Here is a 19,735-nt window from a genome sequence, read left to right on the forward strand (position 1 = left end):
ACACTACCACCTTTAATAAAATGCACAAAAGCATTTTTTTTTTTCAACTGTTATGTGCAATTTACCTTAAGCCTTTACTAAAAACACAGTCAAGTCAGTCCCAGGCACACTTTTAACTCTCAGGATTAGTCTCTTGCTTTGAGATAATGAAAGGGTTTGAAAGTAACATTCTTTAGCATCACTCTAGTAACTAGCTTAGAAATTACAAATTACCTAACATAGCAAACAAATGCTTTCATATTACTAATACTTCTATCATTAGAAGCTATAATTGTCTTACTAGAATGAACTCTCAAAATGGTTTATTACACATTTTAGACCTTTTTATTCTAAAACAGAGATTATAATATTTTACGTAGACACAAGCTCCGGATGGATTTCACAATTTTAGAATTGTTTCACGTACATAGGGAACATTTAAACCATTCAGTTCCTTAGCGACAAACAGTAAGATTGCTTCTAACAGTGAAATCTTCCATTCAGTATTTTTATTTTTAATATAGCACTTGCTTCCTATCTTGGGTTTTAAAACAAATATTCCATCTGTAAATAATGTGAACAATGCTACAAAGATCAATGGTTTAAACTTTTACCTTCTAAATAAAACAGAATTACTGATGGGTTATCAGTAAAAATTAAAAGCAGATATTCTTGAAGTAAATGTATTTGCATAGACTTGATAAAAAAAAAAAACAACAAAATTTTGCTATTTCAGCAGAAATGTGTTTTGCAAAGTTAGTATTCCCAAGATTGTTGTCCATCTTGCATTTCTTTGTAGTTGTTACTGATTTTATGAGTGAAATGGATAAATATGTGCTCTATTAAAGCCTCTACATTATATTAGATTATTATCTCCTGGTAACAGTCAATTTTGTTCTAGCTTGAACTCATTGCTTTTGATGATTCGGTACCTGTAGTCAGGAAACAGAGCGAAAAATCATGGCAGCTGCTGTATATTTGCAGAATGCTAGGCAACTAAGTATTTTTTCAAGTAGAAGTTTAGGGAAACAAGAGGAGTTTATAGAGGGCACACTCTCTCCTCTTCCTTTACAGAGGGATGAAACAAGCTTGTCTTGCTAACTTTGTTTCAACTGTCTGAACTGCTAATGGCCAAACGCCTTCAGAGAATGACAGCCATCCAGACACCGGAACACTAGCCGGAGACTTAAAACCGAGGAAGGTTCAGTTCCTTCCTCCTTCTGGCCAGCTTAACCAGAAATGTTAACGCTGTAAGTCATTTGTACTCTCTTGTTCCCCAATTCCTCACCTGTGAGGTAAGGATACAGCAACCTTTCCCCTAAATTCTGACAAGAATAAATGCAATGAAGATGTATTATAGAAAGTTAAAAAAAAAAAAAGTTATGGAGACACAAATTCAAATGTCCAGCTGGAGTACCAATATTAAAAATCTCTTCAGATACAAAATCTGGTCATTATTTCAATGTAAATCCTTTTTATGTACTACTCAAGTATATTCCTATTTTGACGTTTCCAAAGGATAATTAATTTACTGTCTTTTCTAACAGTTTCCAGAAATTATAGATGAATACTACTACTGTTACTAGTTGTACTGTGTGATTTTACGGCCGAAACATAACACATTTCTGCTGAATACTGCATAGTGCTGTATAAAAGGTGAACTAATTCACAGATTAAGAAAACGAAGTGCTAAAGTTTAAATTATATGCTGTCCTCCAATACTATCAAGCAGACACTTACACAACATATGGCTGCTGCTCATAGTTGTTATGAGGTAAACCTAACAGGCAGGAGCAAAGAGCTTTAACACGGTAGATTACACTTGAAACAGGAAAATACTGTAAGTAAATGTAATGATATATCATAACATTCTAGTGGTAGCAAACAAGAACGCACAAGTTACTTGTACAAAGAGACATTTTGACCAGTTAGTAAATGTGGAAATGTATAACCCAACCCTAGGATTAAGATTCCCCTACATCTGCTTTGAGCTGCACTCGCATTCTAGAAGGGCAGTCTGGAAAAGTGGAAAAGACTGCCCAGCCTTAACGCTGAGTGCTAACTTAATCCCTTTGGGCCATCTGAAGAAATACATGCTTTAAACTTAAACACATCACCTGGAACTATTCCAAGAAAGGTAGCTAAAAAAAATAAAACCGCACACAATGATCTTAGCCAGTTTTTCACAGAGGTAGGTGCTTAGGTGTTTATAAAGGCTTTTTTTCTCAAAACGTGCATCTATCATAATAAACAGATTACATGTATTTTCGAAGTTTCAGCAGCTAATTCATAAGATGGAATGCAAGACTGCAATGCTACCAGAATATGAAATCTATACTTTGTATACAAAATCTTAAATTGGGCACAAGTTTGTATAAAGCTCATCTTATTTTTTAATTAAAGCTTTAATTAAAGCTTAATGAAACTACGCAATGAACATCCTGCAACGATGCAAAGGTACAAATGATTGCACAGGCAATAAGAGGGAGGATTGAACTCCACTACCCACAAAAACTGGGAGAACATTTTAAAGAAAGGCACCAAGATATGAAGGCCTTGTCCATCACGTTTACCATTGTGGCAAGCTGTCCTGGAGTTCATGCCGTCAAACTCTAAACTTGGAAGTCCAGGCTGGGTAGGAATACCCAGCCATCCCTCCAGTCAGCTGACCTGCAGGGTGTACTGCAGTCCACAAAGTATTTCCAAACCTATTGACCAGCTGTGCAATTTATGTGAAAAGTTTGCTTTAGTATTTTTTTTTTTTAATATACAAAAACATGCTATATATCTATAATCTATATTACATAATCTATACATTACAATACTATATATACTATGTTTTAGATATTAAATATACTGTGTTTTATATGTAGTATGTGTATATATAAAATAGATATTTAAAAAATAACCAACGCAAAGTTTCCACATAAATTGCTTAGCTGGTTAATTGTGTGCTATATATATATATCTTTTTATAAATATATTATATATTTATTTGAAAATAGATATTATATAAATACATATGTGCCTATATGTATGTATTCAAATAAAAGCATGCATATACTCTAGCAGTACCTAACAATAACTTCTAGAAGTACAAACAAGTTTAGCTTGCTATTTACAGTTAACTATCAGCCTTTTTAGAAAAGAGCAATACATGCATCAGTTTGGCAAACCACAGTAAACTAGGCTGTGCTAATAGCCTATCTGTTGTGGCATCTATTGACTGTTAAGGAGAAAAATGAGCTCAAAAAGGCATCTGCTAATTTAAAAATAATTATGTGGCTACCTTCAGCAATATCCCAAATTAGATTAAAGATTAGATAAACTGAAACGGAAAATAGATATTGTGTTTTACAGCAAACACTGTCCAAAGCCAGCAATCAGTTCATATACAGGACAAGCTAATGTTTCAACAAAACAACAGGGGGAATAACTCACAATGTAAACAAAACTAAATGCCAAAACTGTACAGAACCTGTTTTAATAAATCTTAGCACCATTCTGATAAGCTTAAAAAACCACAAAAGCCCAAATCTCCAAATCACAACATGCCAGCCAGCACACACAAGCATTTGAGTGACAGACAAAGTTATAAAAAAAAACAAAAAGCAAAGAACTAAACTTTTTGAAACAAGTGGAATGGTGAATCTTGCTTCTGCAGCTATCTGGAATTTCTGCCCTTCAGTTGGCTGTTGTTAACTGGTCTACAGAGATCTTCTCATGCAATGTCTCATCAGTACGATAATGTAGTTAGAGCAGTGCCATGATGAGACACATGAACCTATGAAACTAAAGCATGCAAGGACTAGGAGGGTCACCACTGTATCGGTAACAGCACCCCCACACAACCTCCCCCGCAAAACCACCCAAACCCCTGTATGTTAAATCTGGGAAAAGCCAGACATGCATCAGAATGCTACCAATGTAGCATGAAAGTGCCTCTCTCTCTTAAGGACACTACACATCACTGACAGAATAAAATCCAGAAGTCAAATCAAGTTACAGGTTCCAGGGTACACCATGGAAGTAAGAATAATTAAAACACCTTTCAATCAAATTCATTTTAAAAGACTACAAATAAAAATAAAGTTACTTCAACTGAAAAATAATGGTTGTAAGTCTGCTTCAGCACAGAAAATTTCAACAGAAAATTCAGATAAACTAAAGTAAGAACTATTACTTTACCCACAAACTCAAGGTAACAGAGGGTTTTCATCACTGAAATTCTCAAAACAAGGAGCCGGCCAAAGAAAGAGAATGTACTGCTCCTTTTGAGATTTTCTGCTTCCTTGAGCTGCATACCATAGAACTCGTTCACAGCACCCTTTAGAATATTGCTCAGTTTTGTGCCAACAACCTGAAAGCCAGCTTTTCTCAAATTTAACTGTCACAACACGCATGCCCAGCAATATTACTTCAGAATAGGTATTTTAGCATTAGTTACTATATACTGCTACATAGATAAGCAAGTGCAAGTTAAATAAGCAAAGAACAATCATGATTTAATGACAAGTTTTTCATACAGAAATGTATCACCTGAATTGCACAAGAACAGCCAGCGTTCATGCTGAATTCTAAATACCACAGAACTACACCAAACTGTAATAGTTTTCTCTCAGTGCTGTGTTTGGTAACCTCCCAGTTCCAAACCTGTCTAGACTTCTAGACACTGTTATCATCGTCATCATACCTTACAGTTCTCCTTCCCCATTTCTAGTTATTTTAGAACAAGGAACATTACTACACTTTGTATAGTCCAAATCCTCCCAGTCATTATCCAGTCATTAATTTTATGTTGTCTCTTTCATCTAGTCAGTATCAAGTGTTAGATGCATTAACTTTAAAAATGTTACCTTGTCTAAAGATTTTTGGTTCTCCTGTTCTCTTCCTCTTTTTTCTTTTTGAAGAAGTTTCACAGTAATTACTGTTATGGGAATCTGTCTCAGGTTCTGTCTCAGAAGAGTGACTAAAGCTGGCACCAGGTCCAGATTTTGAACTCTCTACAATTCTAGTTGGCACCAAGCTCTCCGAGACAAAACTTTTGCCATCCTCTCTGTTTTCTGTTTCAGATTCTGCTGTGTCCTCTAAATCACTCAAGACTTTTGCTTTTTTTAAAGGAGCAGCAAGCTGCAGACCAGTTGCTTTTCTGCCATTCCACCCATCCGATTCAGAATCCACTTCATCCTCAGAGCTGCTCACTGCAGGCTTCTTATGTGAAGGTGTTGACTGGTCAGAAACTTCCTGACTGCTTCCATCCTCTGAATTATGGCTTTTGGAGTCTAGGGTGGGACTTTTCATTTTGGGAGATACAGAATGGACTGTCCCACGTAACTCTTTATGACCATTGCTTTGCCAGTTTTCCTGCTCTATCTGTGTTTCTGTCTCAGAATCCGAAGTTCCATTTTCGGATTCACTAACAAATCTTCTTCGTGCAGCAGATGAACCAGACTGAGAAAGAATTTTCCTCTTGGTAAGCTGCTCTTCTATTTCTTTTTCGCTTTCAGACTTTGAGCCTACATCATCCTCAGATCCCTCCAGTAACATTCGCTTGGCCGCTGCTGAGGCATTTCGGTGAGGCAGTTTTCTATTCTTGCATCCAATGCCAATACTTTCTGAGCTTGAAACCTCTTCCTCCACGTCACTTATTAGCCTTAACTTATTAGCAGCCACAGCAGCACTTCTGCGTCGAGTTTTTCTTTGTCTACCAGTGCTATTACTGAGTGACTCAGATGTCACCAAAGTATTTTCAGAGTCACTTCCATATATCTTTTTCCTGACAGTTTTTCTTGTATTCTCATTCTCCTGAATAACTGTTCCTGTAAAGGTAAGGAGAGATTAGTATCTTAAATATAAAAATAGCAGCTTCTTAAGTCTTGTCAAATCTGGAACAGATTCAACCCACAGACATGACAAATGAAATACACTCCTAGTAATAGTTATGTGCTTTTGTTGTCCATCAAGAGAAATTATTTAGCTATGTCATACATTTCAGATTCATTCTCTTTTTTTGAAAATTAGAACTTCTTTACGAATTATTACTTTTACCTTCATTAAGACATAAAATTTTGCAAGACATTCCCTCTCACTAGGCTCTTGGTTTCTGCCCTCCTCCCCTAAATACTGAAAAAAATTCTTTTTACAAGTTGAGTGTAGTTCTTTGAGAGCTGCAGAACTACCACCAATCATAAAGTTAGTATCTTACCTATGCAACAATTTAAAAAATACTAATTACATGTATTTATACATATACACACACTCGTGTATTTGCTGTTCACAAGAAAGCTACTCAAATCTTACCTATTTGTTTTCTCTGAGCAGCTTGATTTCTAGTTATCCTACGATTGCTCTTCTTTCTTCTACATACACCATTGTGTAGTGGAGGTGACACAAGAGCCACAGAGCTTTCTTTGCTGTCTTCTGAGCTACTTGCAGATGATGAAGAGGAAGCAGGTGAAAAAACTAAAGAATCTTCTATTTCACTTTCTGTTAAAAAAAAAACAATACATTCTAAACATTCAGTTAGCTTCCAATTAAAAGCTATATTTTGCTGATACAGAAAACCTTCAGAATTTCCTCACAATATTATCTTACAATACACTATCATGCTTTAATGTCTTAAATGTATGAAACTGATAGCTCTACAAAATATACCACTCCATATTTACACAGTGTTCAGTGATAGGAAGCTTCTTTAATCTGTATTTAAGTTTCAAGTAAAGTAACACAGCTGTTTCCAAACAACAGAATTAAGAAAAAAGCATGTTAGAAAACAACACAAAACATATTCTGACAGATCTCTTTTACCAGGACTTGCATTCTTATTCTTTGAAAGAAGCTGATTTTTTTATCAAGGTGAGGTGTAGGGGAAGAACGAAAAGACCGGAAGGTTTTTATGTCTCAGGGAACTTCTGTCATTTGCTAATTTTGCATGACAATTTTTATGTAACATACATGGGGTGTAAAGCTGTATTTTATATAGCACCATTTATCAAATACACTACATTTTCCTCTCAACTAAGAGACATCGATTCACTACAACCACTTTCCTAGAACAGTTGCTTGAAATGATGAAATTCCATTATTCTGTTTGGTAAGACTCAAGAGCATCAAGTAACCATATAGTTAGCAGGTCAACTTTTTCTTATCATCAGTCTTACTCAATTCAGCTTTATTGTGAATCCCCATATAAAAGCTGCAAAAAAAAAATACCATCCACTTGACTGCCAAATGGATACACAACCAAGACAGCTTCGTCTCTAAGCAGCAAACTATCCTATTGATAGATTTCTGCTTAGGTGCAAGCTTTTTCATTAATAAAAGTTAAGTAAACTTACTGCATTCTATGGGATTTTAAAGCAGAAATTTCTGTGTTTAGTACACAGATCTTTTTATAACATCCAATAATGTATTAAGTCTCCAAAATTCATTAAAGTACACAAAATTCTGTATTACACAAAACCCAAACTGCATAGAAATCTTATCTAAAAAAAAAATTCACATTAAAAATGCAAACATCATTTAACAATTTAGAATGCAATTGCAAATTATGGCAATTAGAAAGGAAAGGAAACGTTAGTGGACAATTCATAGATAAGACCAAAGATGAAAATCCTCATCAGAAACAGACTCAACTTCTCACCTGATGATAATGCAGAACAATTCGTTAGTGTTGTGGATCTAGCTTTTCCATTCCTTTCAAAGGATGCCAGACATTCAGAATCAGAGGATTCATCAGAGGAACTATGGTTGTAATTGCCAGGATTCTTTTTATGGCTTCCAACACAGGTGGCTCTGCTTGAGGTAGGTTGAATAAAAGAATCTTCCTGCTCGGTTTCAATTTTTGCCTGAGACTTGAATGATTTCTTCTTCAAATTTCTAGTGAAAGGGGAAAGAAGTAAAAGCAACACAGGTTGTAAAACTATGAGAAATAATGGTAATTATGTATTTTAACAATACTTCTCTCTGAAATAACTCTATACCATATGATTTTAGATTTATGGAAGGGTAGTTAGATTTGTGAGCTAACATGGTGTAGGACAATTTTAACTTTTACAAGGATAAGCATTAAATATTTTGATTAAAATAATAGTCTACACTCCTAGTGAAGTTATACGAGAGGAGACATTCTTTCTCTGCTCTGAGCAACAAGTTAATACTGAATGCCTTCTAGACAGCAATGTCCTCTTATTGTTCACCAGGAAATTGCAACAGCAGCCTCAATTTCTGTTGAATTCCCAGTCTCTTGTTAATTGCACATAAGCCTCAAACTAAGTGCTATGGATACTAATGTTATTCCACAATAAACTGAGTTCCAAAGACACAAAGAAGGTGTATCTTTAGAGAAAGTTTACTGTCTGAAATAAAATGCATGTTTGTAGAGAAACTGATTCGATGCTTCCTTACTATACATGCCAGAGTGCTACACACAGTCCTGTTAAGTCACTTATTTTCACATTTAGAACTACTATTTTGTCCTTTGCTTCCTTACAGTCATAGGTTTTCAGATACTTATCTAGGCGCACAAAATGTACATGCTCTCTTTGCTATTCAAACACTCTCCCAAATAGTCCCAAACCTCAGTCCTGCTGAGCACCACAGACTTGTAAACAAGTCACATACAATTCAGACAGGAGCAGAAGTGTCATTTCAAAGGAAAATTTCTGCCCATCCTGATGTGTATTTCTTTATTTCTCTGGGAATAAATGAGAACCCAAGGAACACTCCCAGTAAAAAGCTTAAAGCTCATTGCCAGGTATGTCTGTAGAGTAATCCAACACATATGCATACTAGAATTTGAAAATGTAGAACTAATCCACTGAAATTTTAAGATAAAAAAGCCAAACATGGTAAAGAAATGTATTCTTAGATTTTTTTTTTTTTTCTTAAAACTCTTACTCCTATTCTTTTACTGCCAGAGAAGAAAGGCTGGACAGTAGCAGAAAGGTATAAGCTCAGTTTCAACGATTTACCATGTTTAGCTTTTGTTGTTTGTCTCATTTAATCCCATACACAAATTAAGACTACATGAGTTAATCATGTCAAGCAGGAGTTGTGTCAAAAGCTTGTTTTCCTTCAAAAGAGAAAAGACATTATCTAGCTACCAACAGAATGCTACAGTAAGTGAAAATTTCCATAAATTCCATAGGACTGACTTCTGTACGTGATAAAACACATAATATATGCAGCTTTGTAATCTTCATAATATATACAGCAAGTAAATCTTTGTTTCATTCCTCATTATTTCAGTCAGATTAAATATTGATTTCCTGACTGAAATATTTTTTAAAAAAAACCCCAAAAGCAAAAAACCCAACCTTTTCTACTCTTCAGTCCCTTCACTGTTTCACAGCCATGTTTATACTACAAAAAAACCCCCACTTTTTTTGGCTTGTCTTTTCTACTGCAAGAGAAGCAATTACAAAAAGTCTCACTGGAGTTAGCTAACCATTTAATAAACCAATTGTTCTCTTCTTCACAGACTAAACATGACAGTCAACATGAATATTAGTCAGCTGTGATATATCTCTACATCTTCATAATTTGGTTGCCTAAGCATTTTGGTAGGATGCGGCACTGAGCTTTGATTATGAAATCTTCTAGCATACCTCCGGTTTCTTCGTAGTTTTTCATTCTGTTTCTGACAATTTTTGAAATCTGCAACAATTCTTCTTATTTTCTCTTCAAATAGTGCTGACAATCTCAAGGTCATACTATAAATCTAGGTAAGGAAGTGGCTTATATTAAAAACAGAACATTTCATCCAAGAATAACATTTCTAAAATTAAAAACTGTACAGAAAAGAAATAAAAAATTTACAGCATGCAATCCTGTGTAACACTAGATAAGCAAGAAATGAACATATTAAATACTTTTGTCATACTTCTCCCCACTACCTTATCCAACCAGCAGCTTTATCAAAGCTCGTATGATTAAACAAACAAATTCCAAATTAATACCTCATTTCATTAAGACAAGCTTGAAACCCCCAATATTAACAGCTACCTTTGACTTCTTGTTTGGAGTATAAGATTTTGCATTACTAAATATTAGTCTTATATCTTTGCACAGTTCCATTGGAGTGTCATAATTTCCAGCTTCCAGAGTTTCTTTCACTGTACCGAAGTCCATTGGAGTGTCTATAATATGTCTGTAATCCTAGACAAAGCAAATGAAAAAGAGATTCAAGAAGGTTAGCTAAGATCATAAGATCATAGACAGTCATGTACCACCTTAACTTGCCTGTCCCACAGCTGTACATCCCTGTCCACTGCAGGCTATACATAGAATCATAGGATCATAGAATGGTTTGGGTTGGAAGGGACCTTAAAGATCATCTAGTTCCAACCTCCCTGCCAGGGGCAGGGACACAAGACACAAGGACAGGACACAAGATGACCACAGATGATCTTAACCATCAGCTGAAAGCAGAAACATCTACCACAGCAGACAGCAACGCTGCTGCTGAGACTAGTTGATTTAAAGTCTCCACTACATTATCCCATACAAACTCTTGCTCATTTTCAAGGTCATCTTCAGAATTTCTGACAGATCATGAGGTTCGACTAGGACAGACTTTTCAGTTCAGTTTCTTTTAAGTGACTACTTGCCTTAAACAGTGACGCATGCTTGCACATGCAGATTTCCAGTTTCAATTCTCCTGAGTTTCCTCAATAAAAACTACCCAGTAACAATAACATGCAAGTCAACGTTCTTAATGTCAATCAAAATGAGAAATGAGACTGCTGTAAATAGTCATGTAATCCTTTCCCTGATGCATTTTATTATGAGAAAAACTGATCTGGTTAAAAAAAAAAAACAAACAAAAACCCAAACAAACAAAAAAAAAGAAAAACAAAAACCAAAACAAAACCCAAAATCAAAACACCTCTATCTTCCTCTCCTGTTAATGAGTTTTAGAAAGGTTTTTAAAACCTGAAGCAAGACTGAAACTCAAGATGTGAAGTCCACAGGAAGACAGTTGCATGCTTGTTAAGAAGTTTTTTCCTTCAAAGTTTGTTGGGTTTTCAGACAAAAAGAGACCAAAGAGTTAGGAAGAATACCATAAACAGCTAAGAGAAAGAGAAGGAACAAATCAAGTTCATAGCTCAGGCTCAGCAAACAGATTTTGTAGATTGTCCCTCAAGAAGCTAGTTTTAATTAAGAACATATAGATTTATCTAAAATTACTTCCCTACAAGGGACAGTAAGAAAGCAAGCAAAAAAAGATTGTGAATGGTTTCAAACCATATTGGAGGTATCAGGATATTTGTAGGCACCACCATGGCTCTACGATTGTTTTGTGTTCTGCATCAGTATTTTGATGGATGTTATATTGATGCACTAGAGCACACAGCTCATAGTTCTAAGCACAGAGCAAAGCAAATTTCTTTCAATGGTTTGGGACTAAAGCCACAAAAAGAACAAATAGCTCCAAGAGCAATGTGGAGATCTTATTATGGTACCAAATACTAATAGAAAAAAAACCAAACAATATTTATATCTTATAAGGTTAATAAGAACAACTTACGGGATATTGATCCAAATCAACCGGCTGCCTGAAAGGTTCAGAATCTTCACACTGTAAAATTAAATTCACCATTTCCATACACTGCTTCTTCCAATAGTTTTCATCATAACCAGTTTTCTTGTTTTTTCCTTTTTTGAAGCCCTGTCCCTTGGGGAAAAAAGTTAGAAAAAAGCATTACTGAAATATAGCAAGAAAAACTAAAACTGTTAATCTATCTGGAATTATTTCTGTAGCAGAAAAATGCACTTCCAAACATACTGTTTTGTAACAAAAAGGGCACTATACTACTAGCAGATTCTTTCCTAATCTTTATTAATAAGCTTTGATAAATTATACATTTTTCTTTTACTATATTTCAAGGGGTTTTTAATACAAAATAACTAAGGCACACAAAAATATACCTTCTGATACCAAATTATCCTCAAAAGATTTGCATAATGACCATCACTCAAAATATTTTTTTTCCAAGCATCTCAGCTGAGTAATCATACAGATAACTGAAAACTGTTACACTGAACAGCACTGGTATCAAACTCGTAAGATTTTCCTAAACAACTATACAGAACGAGTACAGAAGTATTAAAACAGGAAAGACCTATCTAAGCAAAGGTTTTACTTCCTTAATACCATCAGAAAAATTCTGTTCCATGATTGTTATAAAACCAAGCATCACTCCTCACTGAATTTCAATACAGCCTGTTAACCAGTTTTTCTTGCCAGACCTGATTTGGGTATATATGGTAAAGATTAGCCAACTCACTTTTCTTCTTCTATATGATGTTCTTGGAATACATTTTTCATCATCCTGCACAAAATAAAATCAATCATCATGAAAATTATGTATGAAAAAACAAGTAATGAGTGCTCAAAGTGTCATCAGATTTGATACTGTGGTAAAAATAGATTTTTATTCTGATTTCTCTCAATAAGACAGAAGATGAGTGTATCAAAAAATACAACACAGCATTTGAGAGACTTGGAAAGCAAGATCCTAGATACCAGCACTGAAGATTCCTGACTCCAACACTTGTCCTTAATACAAAGGAAAAACCATGCCAGGAATTGCAATGAGAAGATATCTACCAGCTTTGAACCTCAATGACTAAAGATTATCAGTCATTCAATTCACTGATAATAAATGTCATAAAACTTTCTGATCTTTGCTTGCCTTGAGTTTAGGAAAAGACATCCTGTGATCAAGTTACTTTTGTAAAAAGAAAAACCTTACAATGTGGAAGTACTAAGGTAATGCTGAAGTAGCGAGATAAAGAGCTAAAACGACTCAATGTAATTTCTTCCATACGTATTGACATGCAAGGGAGAGCAGCTACTTTGCAACTTTATGAAGTCTTGTTAGTAAATGCCAAATTAAAATCAAAATGTGAAAAAGACATCAGTTTGGGCAGTTTTGGGTACGCTATTAATAAACATACAGCACTGCAGATAGCATTCACTGCATAACAACAGTGCGTATTCACCTCTATCAGTTTTAAGATAAATGCACTTTATTAAATACTCAGGGAGGCATGCAAATCTGATGCATGATTCATATTGTGGTATACAGAGAAAGTGAGAGCCAAAGCATCACTGCAATAGTTATACACCTGGTCAGTTTTTAAGATTGATGACTATATGAATGACAATTTTGACCTTAGAAATAACCAGATGCATGTAATTAAAAATACAACGAAAGATAGCTATTATATTACATTACTGCACAGTAACATGGTTCAGAAATACAGTGCCACTGACAAACCATAGAAGAATTGTTCTAGTTGATGGCACATAGTACAAAATGCGTATTTGTTATACTTAACAATACAGACAACTCAAAATTATTTTAATAAAGCATCTCCTCACATCATTCCCCACATTCATAGTATTTTCCATGTTTATATTAGATATGTAAATGTATAAATACACACAAACATCTCTATAAAAATAACTGAGCAATTTTACCAAAAATATTTGAAAGCTGGTGGTATTTTCTTACCGCTATACATTACTGGAATTATCCACAAAAAAAAGCTTACCAGATCAGTATCAAGATAATCTTGTTTATCATCTGCTGTGCCACATACTTCAAAAATGTTTGTACAGTCCTCATCACTGTAATACAATTAAATCTCTGTTACTGGAATAGCAGAAACAGCTATCATTTCCTAGATTAAACCCAGCCACAACCAAAAGCTAAACATAAACTGGAAGATAGTAACTAAGAATTAAATGAAATATAAAAATCACAGATGATTGTAATATTAACAACGTAATGTTACATCTGAAAAACTGCTATACTGTGCATTTCAGAGGATATCAGGGGATGAGAGTGAAATCAGCATTAGGGATTTGAAAGGAGCCTTCACCCCTGATCTACCTGCAGGAAGACTGCCTACACTAACTTATTTCAAAAATAAACCTCGCAACTGAACTTAAATCAGACAAGCTGTAACAGGAACTTCTACAGATGTGCAAGACAGCACAGAACTTATGTTATAGGTTGAGCTACTTCCACATCAAGTGACATTTTGATACTATAAATACCAGTGAATGCTACTAAGGGAAAAAGCTAAAGTGTCTCTATGCTGAATATTTAAGTATTTCCCTGTTTAAGATAATACTCAAAAAGAATTATACAACTGTTCTGCAGTGTATTGAAAAATAGTAAGAAATCAAAAGAAGCAGGATTCAAAACAAAGGGATATTAAGATGCTTATACTCTCCTGCCACTTAAGAGCACAAGTATTCAAGCCCTATTTAGATTAAAATGCCACTTACTTGATAAAATTTAAGAGCTGGGTAGTGATCTTTTTCGCAGCTATAGCAATAGCACTCCCAGGTTCATTGAAGGTCCTAGCATTGCTTTCAATATATCTTACTTCCCAAACCAACGCAGAGATTCTCCTTAAAATTAAACAAAACATCGCAACTTCAACACTAAGCTGAAAAAGCTTACAAACTGCAAAAATTTTATCTTAGTAATTTTCTGTCCACGTTATATTAAGATATATGTCCTTTGTTTTAAGTCATTAGACCACTCAAACTTTTAATTCACATGGAAAACTGAAGTATGTGTGTACGCATATGTATACGCACACAGAGCCACACACTCACTCAAGGAAGCAAAACTAACAATGCACATCCGTGCTCACTCATTTTCCAACTCATCATTGATAATTCACCTTCAGAAAGTTTGTGAAATTCTAGCACACTTTGGTTTCATTCTTAAAATTCAGTTAATACAACTAGCCAAGTAAGCACTAGCATTTGTTACCATTAAATTATAAAATATCAGTGAAGTAATACTGAGGATTGTGGATTCCCTGGATTCTCAAAAAATGCATGCGTTTTTAGAAAAGCTTACATTTGACCTCATTCAACAAGGAGGGGAAAAAAGTACTATTTAACCACCACTGTAAATTATAACATTTATTCTGGAAATGTCAGAAGTTGCTTGTCACAAAGCCCTGTTGAATGGAACACAAGTTGTGTAATATCTTAGTAATTCTTAACTAATAAAAACAAGGCACAAGCAGTTAAAAACAAGAGTGAAAAGAAGCTCAGTCTAATTACATTTTTAAAGATATCTCAGCTATGATGTTCTTTTCTGTCTTCCCTCAAACACCTTGCTTTGAGGCCAACTGACCAGTGAAAGCAGTGCCCTCTGTAAGTTGACAGATTTGTAGAAACTGCTATGAATTAAAATTGTAACTTGATAGAAATGAGGTAGCACAACTATGTAATTTCATTTTTATCATTCGTTTTTCCAGTTCCTTCTAATTGTGAAGCAGATACCCCAAGTTTGCAGCTCTTCACCTACAGAATTTCAAACTATTTCCCAAGACATCATTTCAGTCTTATGTCAGATGAAAACAACTATTAATGTATCTTCACTGTATTTACAGACACACTGAATGCAAGTCCAGATGAAGAACACTCTTGAATTTCTTTTAGAGTTGTGGATACACAGCACATCCAGCAAATCAGAACTTTAGCATCACTATACTTCAGCTTCTTCGCTCTTTCTCTACCATAAGTTTTTATCATTTAAAACGCTGGTGGCAATATTTAAGATTTCACTTCTGCGTTTAAGCCCATTTCTGAAAGTAATATGTGCTTAAGAGCTTAACCCTCTTCAAGGTCAAAATAACTGAAGTACAGAACTTCAAAATCTGAATTAAGTCTTCAGCGCTGAAGTAACTTCAATTTTTTAAAATATTTACTACTTTCAAATAGCAGATTTCTCAAAGAAAGAACGTCAGTGTTTATTGTAACTCTGAAAACAGTACTAGGCGGAAATCAATTTCCTTAAGAACTAAGAAACTTAATAAAAATGAATATAACATTGTAGTCATCAAGCATCAGAGCTCTGCTACAAAACACTAGTAATGCTGAATTCAGGTACTGGACTATTGGCTTTCAGAATGTTTGTAAAAAGAATAATTGCTCTTCTTACTAAAAAGAGTTTAGATCTTCTCACAACAGAAAAACTCAAGGTCACGTTCTCCCTTGTTTCTACTGCTAGTACTAACCTGTAAAATCGGTTAGCCAGTCTTGTCCGAATAGTGTTCAGGTCTGTTGGATAAGCAATCACAGTACAGTACCTGGGATATGTATACAGGTCAACTGGACCTGCAAAAGCTGCTGAAATGTCTGTTAAGAAACAGCAAGATTAATTAAATTACTTCAATGCTTGTATGTATATGACAACTGAGCCAGGTGTTCAACTGCTATGTATAATTACTCTTGATAAAACCAATGATATAAAAAATGTAAAAATCTCAGTACAGACAAAGAACTGCACATAAAAATCTACAAACATCTACAGTACTTTATCATAGGGAATTTTTAAAGGATGCTATGGATATTCCAGAGACCTGTTTATAAATGTAATGTTAGGAGAAAACTACCTAAAGCTTAGATTACATGCTCACCAAGAGTCAGAAGCTGATCAATACCACGGATAATCCGTTCACACGCTTCATCACGAGATCTCGTCCCCCACTCCCCTTCTTGAGGTTTATATAGTAGCTTCTCCACCTCTTCAGGAGTCACGGAAACACTAGCTCCTAATTCTTCAGGTTGATCAACTGAAGAGTGATAGCAAATAGGAAAGGGTAAGAAGTGAGAACACAAAACAGGATGATAAATTGTTAAGTACTCACACTTATTAAATACTCACAGAATCACAGAATGGTTGGGGTTGGAAGGGACCTCTGGAGATCATCTAGTCCAACCCTCTGCCAAAGCAGGTTCACCTAGAGCATGTTGCACAGGGTCGTGTCCAGGCAGGTTTGAATATCTCCAGAGAAGGAGACTCCACAACCTCCCTGGGCAGCCTGTTCCAGTGCTCTATCACCCTCAAAGTAAAGAAGTTTTTCCTCATATTGGGATGGAACTTCCCATGTTTCAGTTTGTGTCCATTGATAAATACTCATATGCTCATAACTGACAAAAAAATTCTTGCCTTAAAGTAGAGTTTGATGCTAAGACTATGGGGAAAAGTATGCAAAATGCATACAACAGCAAAGATATCCTTTATTCGCCTTTTCTGCAGTTCTGAATTTCCAGAAGACTCTTTCCTCTCTTCATCTAAGCATTAGACCTCAAAGAGGACTTAAACTCAGAAGAGTTGCTTATATGCTTCTGTTTTAAATGCACACCCTAAACTTCACAGGATCATAACTTAGCTTAGCGAGTCAATTTGTGCCCCCAACCTTTAATCATGTGCAAGATAGGCAATATTCTTTGTGACATCCTTCCTAGTATTAACAACTGTGATCTTTTGGACATTTGCAAAAATATTTGTTTTGAACACGGCAGATTAATCATTACAAAGCAGTAAGAACTAGCAGAAGTATAAAGCTGTGATGCATGGTTCTGTAGAAAGAGTCATACTTCCAAAGACTAATGCAATCTGGCCAATGCAGAATGATTGAGTAGATAATATATTAACCCTGGATATCTTTCCCCCTCAACCCCACAGACTGTTTTTAGTACATCTGCAGTTTCTGCACTTTTATTGTTTTTGAAAAGCTAAGCTCCTCATTTCATTTGGTGATACTATTCAGATTTAAATTAGCGTCTGTAAGATGTCTCTGTCATTACATTGCCAATGTAGCAATTTCAGGAATTGTAATTCCTTTATGCTATCAAACTTAAGTGGCTGAGAACACTACTCTTTATATTTCAATCCGTAGGAGGAAGAAGTGGTAACTAATACACTGATATAAACAGCAACTTAAACCATTGTATACAGCATTCAGAAGAAATTGATACAATTTGTCCTGTTAACAAAATAAATCCTGACTTAAGTTCACATGTAAGGCTCATGAGCCTCTAACAATAATATGATTGTCTCTCGGTGATATATATGGGAAGCATTAACCAGTTCACAACGAATAAGAAAAGCTTCTGTATGTTAGGAGACAGCTGCTGCTGCTGAGAAAACAGAATGTTTCAATTAAATCTGGGGGGGTGGTGGGGGGGGGTGTGTGTGTGTGCACGCGCAAAACAAAAATCTTGCTGATTACTTGTTTTCTATAAAATAAAATGTATAAAGATTTCAATTTCACATTTGGATTTCAGACTGTTTTGCAGCATTTGTCATCACAAGATATAACTGAAGCAGCCAGCTAACACTTTGAAGATTAGACAGTCAGGTGGCTACTGAGAACATCCCACATGTGTACAATATACTTGTATTTAAGAAAAAAATATAGCGTAAGCCTTTCTGGTGTCTGCAAAACAAGCCAACTCCTAGCAAAGGTTATTAAGAAAATCAGTATCTTTTTGACAGCTTACTCACTAACTACTCCCCCAGTATTTCCCACCCAGCTGGTACTGACAAGCACTGGAAAAATGAACTGAATAAGACAAACCAGGAATCCAGCTGTTTCATTTACAGTTAATTTGGATTTGACCAGCAAACTTTATAAATTGCTGGTTTTAAACTATATGCAGTAAGGATTTGCTGACTGGCAATTATTTTATACATATTCTTCCCCCACCTCCTTGTACCATAATGTATTACAACAAACTAGTTTTTTGAAACTTTAGATGTTTTGAAACTTGACATTTGGAAGTAGCAAGTTTTATTGCATAAGCCGGAGCTACGCATTTCAAGTATTTCCTTCAAAATTGTGCTGGGAGATGCAAAAGGAAAAAATATAGGTCTACTATTCAAGGTACTTCACCAAATCTGAAGCAAGACTGTCTTTAAGAACTTTCTTGCCTAAACGCACAAAACCACCCTGCTGACATTCTCTGTAATTTAAAGAGAGAATATCATTTCCACCTGTTAAGTAGATATGCACAATGGATACTGTACTCGGATGACTTAGTGGCAAGAGTCGCAAGAAAGATAGGAATCATCTAGGTCCATTACCTGCATGAAACGAAGGAGCTGCAAAGAGGGAGACGCACATTAAACTGTTTTATTGAGTGAGTTTCTACCTACCATTATCAGGAACTGGTTCCATGTCCCACGGGCTAAGCCTTTCAATTTCACCATTGTCCCACCTGATTCACCAAGATAAAAAAAAAAACAATTTAAAGTTATCTTGACTCAGAAGTATTCCCTCCAAGCATACTTAAATCACAGCTATTTTTAGGTATTAATAAAATATACTGTATAAACATGCATACAAACAAAAGCATTACCTAGCAATCAGCTGTCACAATGCAAAAAGGAAACATTGTTCATAATGAATTTCAATTTAAAACTGTGCTCCTGGTTTTGCCTATATGCAACTTACCCAATATAAAAATGAATTTTTACAAAGCCTGTATCAAGAAGTTGCAGAAGAAAAATAAGCCATACACTTGGAAAAATGAGATAACTTCAAGGGAAAGATACGAGAAAAAACACAGAGGAGAGAAGACTTTTTTTGCCAACCACAACAACAGTTGTGCAAGTCTGTGAAATGTTTCAGAGAAAGGAAGAACAGTAAGTGAGGTATTTGGTATATTAACATTTCATTTTGTAAGGCATACCACATTAAGACAAATAAGTATAAAATGAAGGAACTAAATTTAAGTAAGGACCAACAGGAAGCAAAGGGAAACAGAGTTGATATTGATAGTGTATCTGCATATTCATTCTGATAATTAACTATTAGGTATGAATATCATTTTGAGATCTCTCCAAATCCTACCACATATGGGCAGATTTTTACATGTTTTTAACAACACAAAAAATACCAACTAATTTTGGTATTTCAGAGACAA

The 19,735-nt window shown here is 35.1% G+C and overlaps 1 protein-coding gene across 1 annotated transcript in view; it reads right to left on the bottom strand.

Annotated features, from left to right (window-relative positions):
* The window catches only part of BRWD1 (bromodomain and WD repeat domain containing 1), a 57,554-nt gene that overhangs the window by 2,009 nt on the left and 35,810 nt on the right, over positions 1 to 19,735 (bottom strand). Inside the window, exons 29-40 of the mRNA XM_068421682.1 lie at positions 18,966 to 19,027; positions 16,441 to 16,596; positions 16,039 to 16,159; positions 14,285 to 14,410; positions 13,543 to 13,618; positions 12,270 to 12,314; positions 11,510 to 11,656; positions 9,985 to 10,137; positions 9,588 to 9,700; positions 7,622 to 7,857; positions 6,280 to 6,465; positions 4,836 to 5,798 (exon numbers count right to left, since the gene is read on the bottom strand). Of these exons, the coding sequence (XP_068277783.1) occupies positions 4,836 to 5,798; positions 6,280 to 6,465; positions 7,622 to 7,857; positions 9,588 to 9,700; positions 9,985 to 10,137; positions 11,510 to 11,656; positions 12,270 to 12,314; positions 13,543 to 13,618; positions 14,285 to 14,410; positions 16,039 to 16,159; positions 16,441 to 16,596; positions 18,966 to 19,027 (2,384 nt within the window). The remainder of the gene's footprint in view (positions 1 to 4,835; positions 5,799 to 6,279; positions 6,466 to 7,621; positions 7,858 to 9,587; positions 9,701 to 9,984; positions 10,138 to 11,509; positions 11,657 to 12,269; positions 12,315 to 13,542; positions 13,619 to 14,284; positions 14,411 to 16,038; positions 16,160 to 16,440; positions 16,597 to 18,965; positions 19,028 to 19,735) is intronic.

This window comes from Nyctibius grandis, chromosome 2 (assembly GCF_013368605.1).
Source record: "Nyctibius grandis isolate bNycGra1 chromosome 2, bNycGra1.pri, whole genome shotgun sequence".
Taxonomy (NCBI): domain Eukaryota; kingdom Metazoa; phylum Chordata; class Aves; order Nyctibiiformes; family Nyctibiidae; genus Nyctibius; species Nyctibius grandis.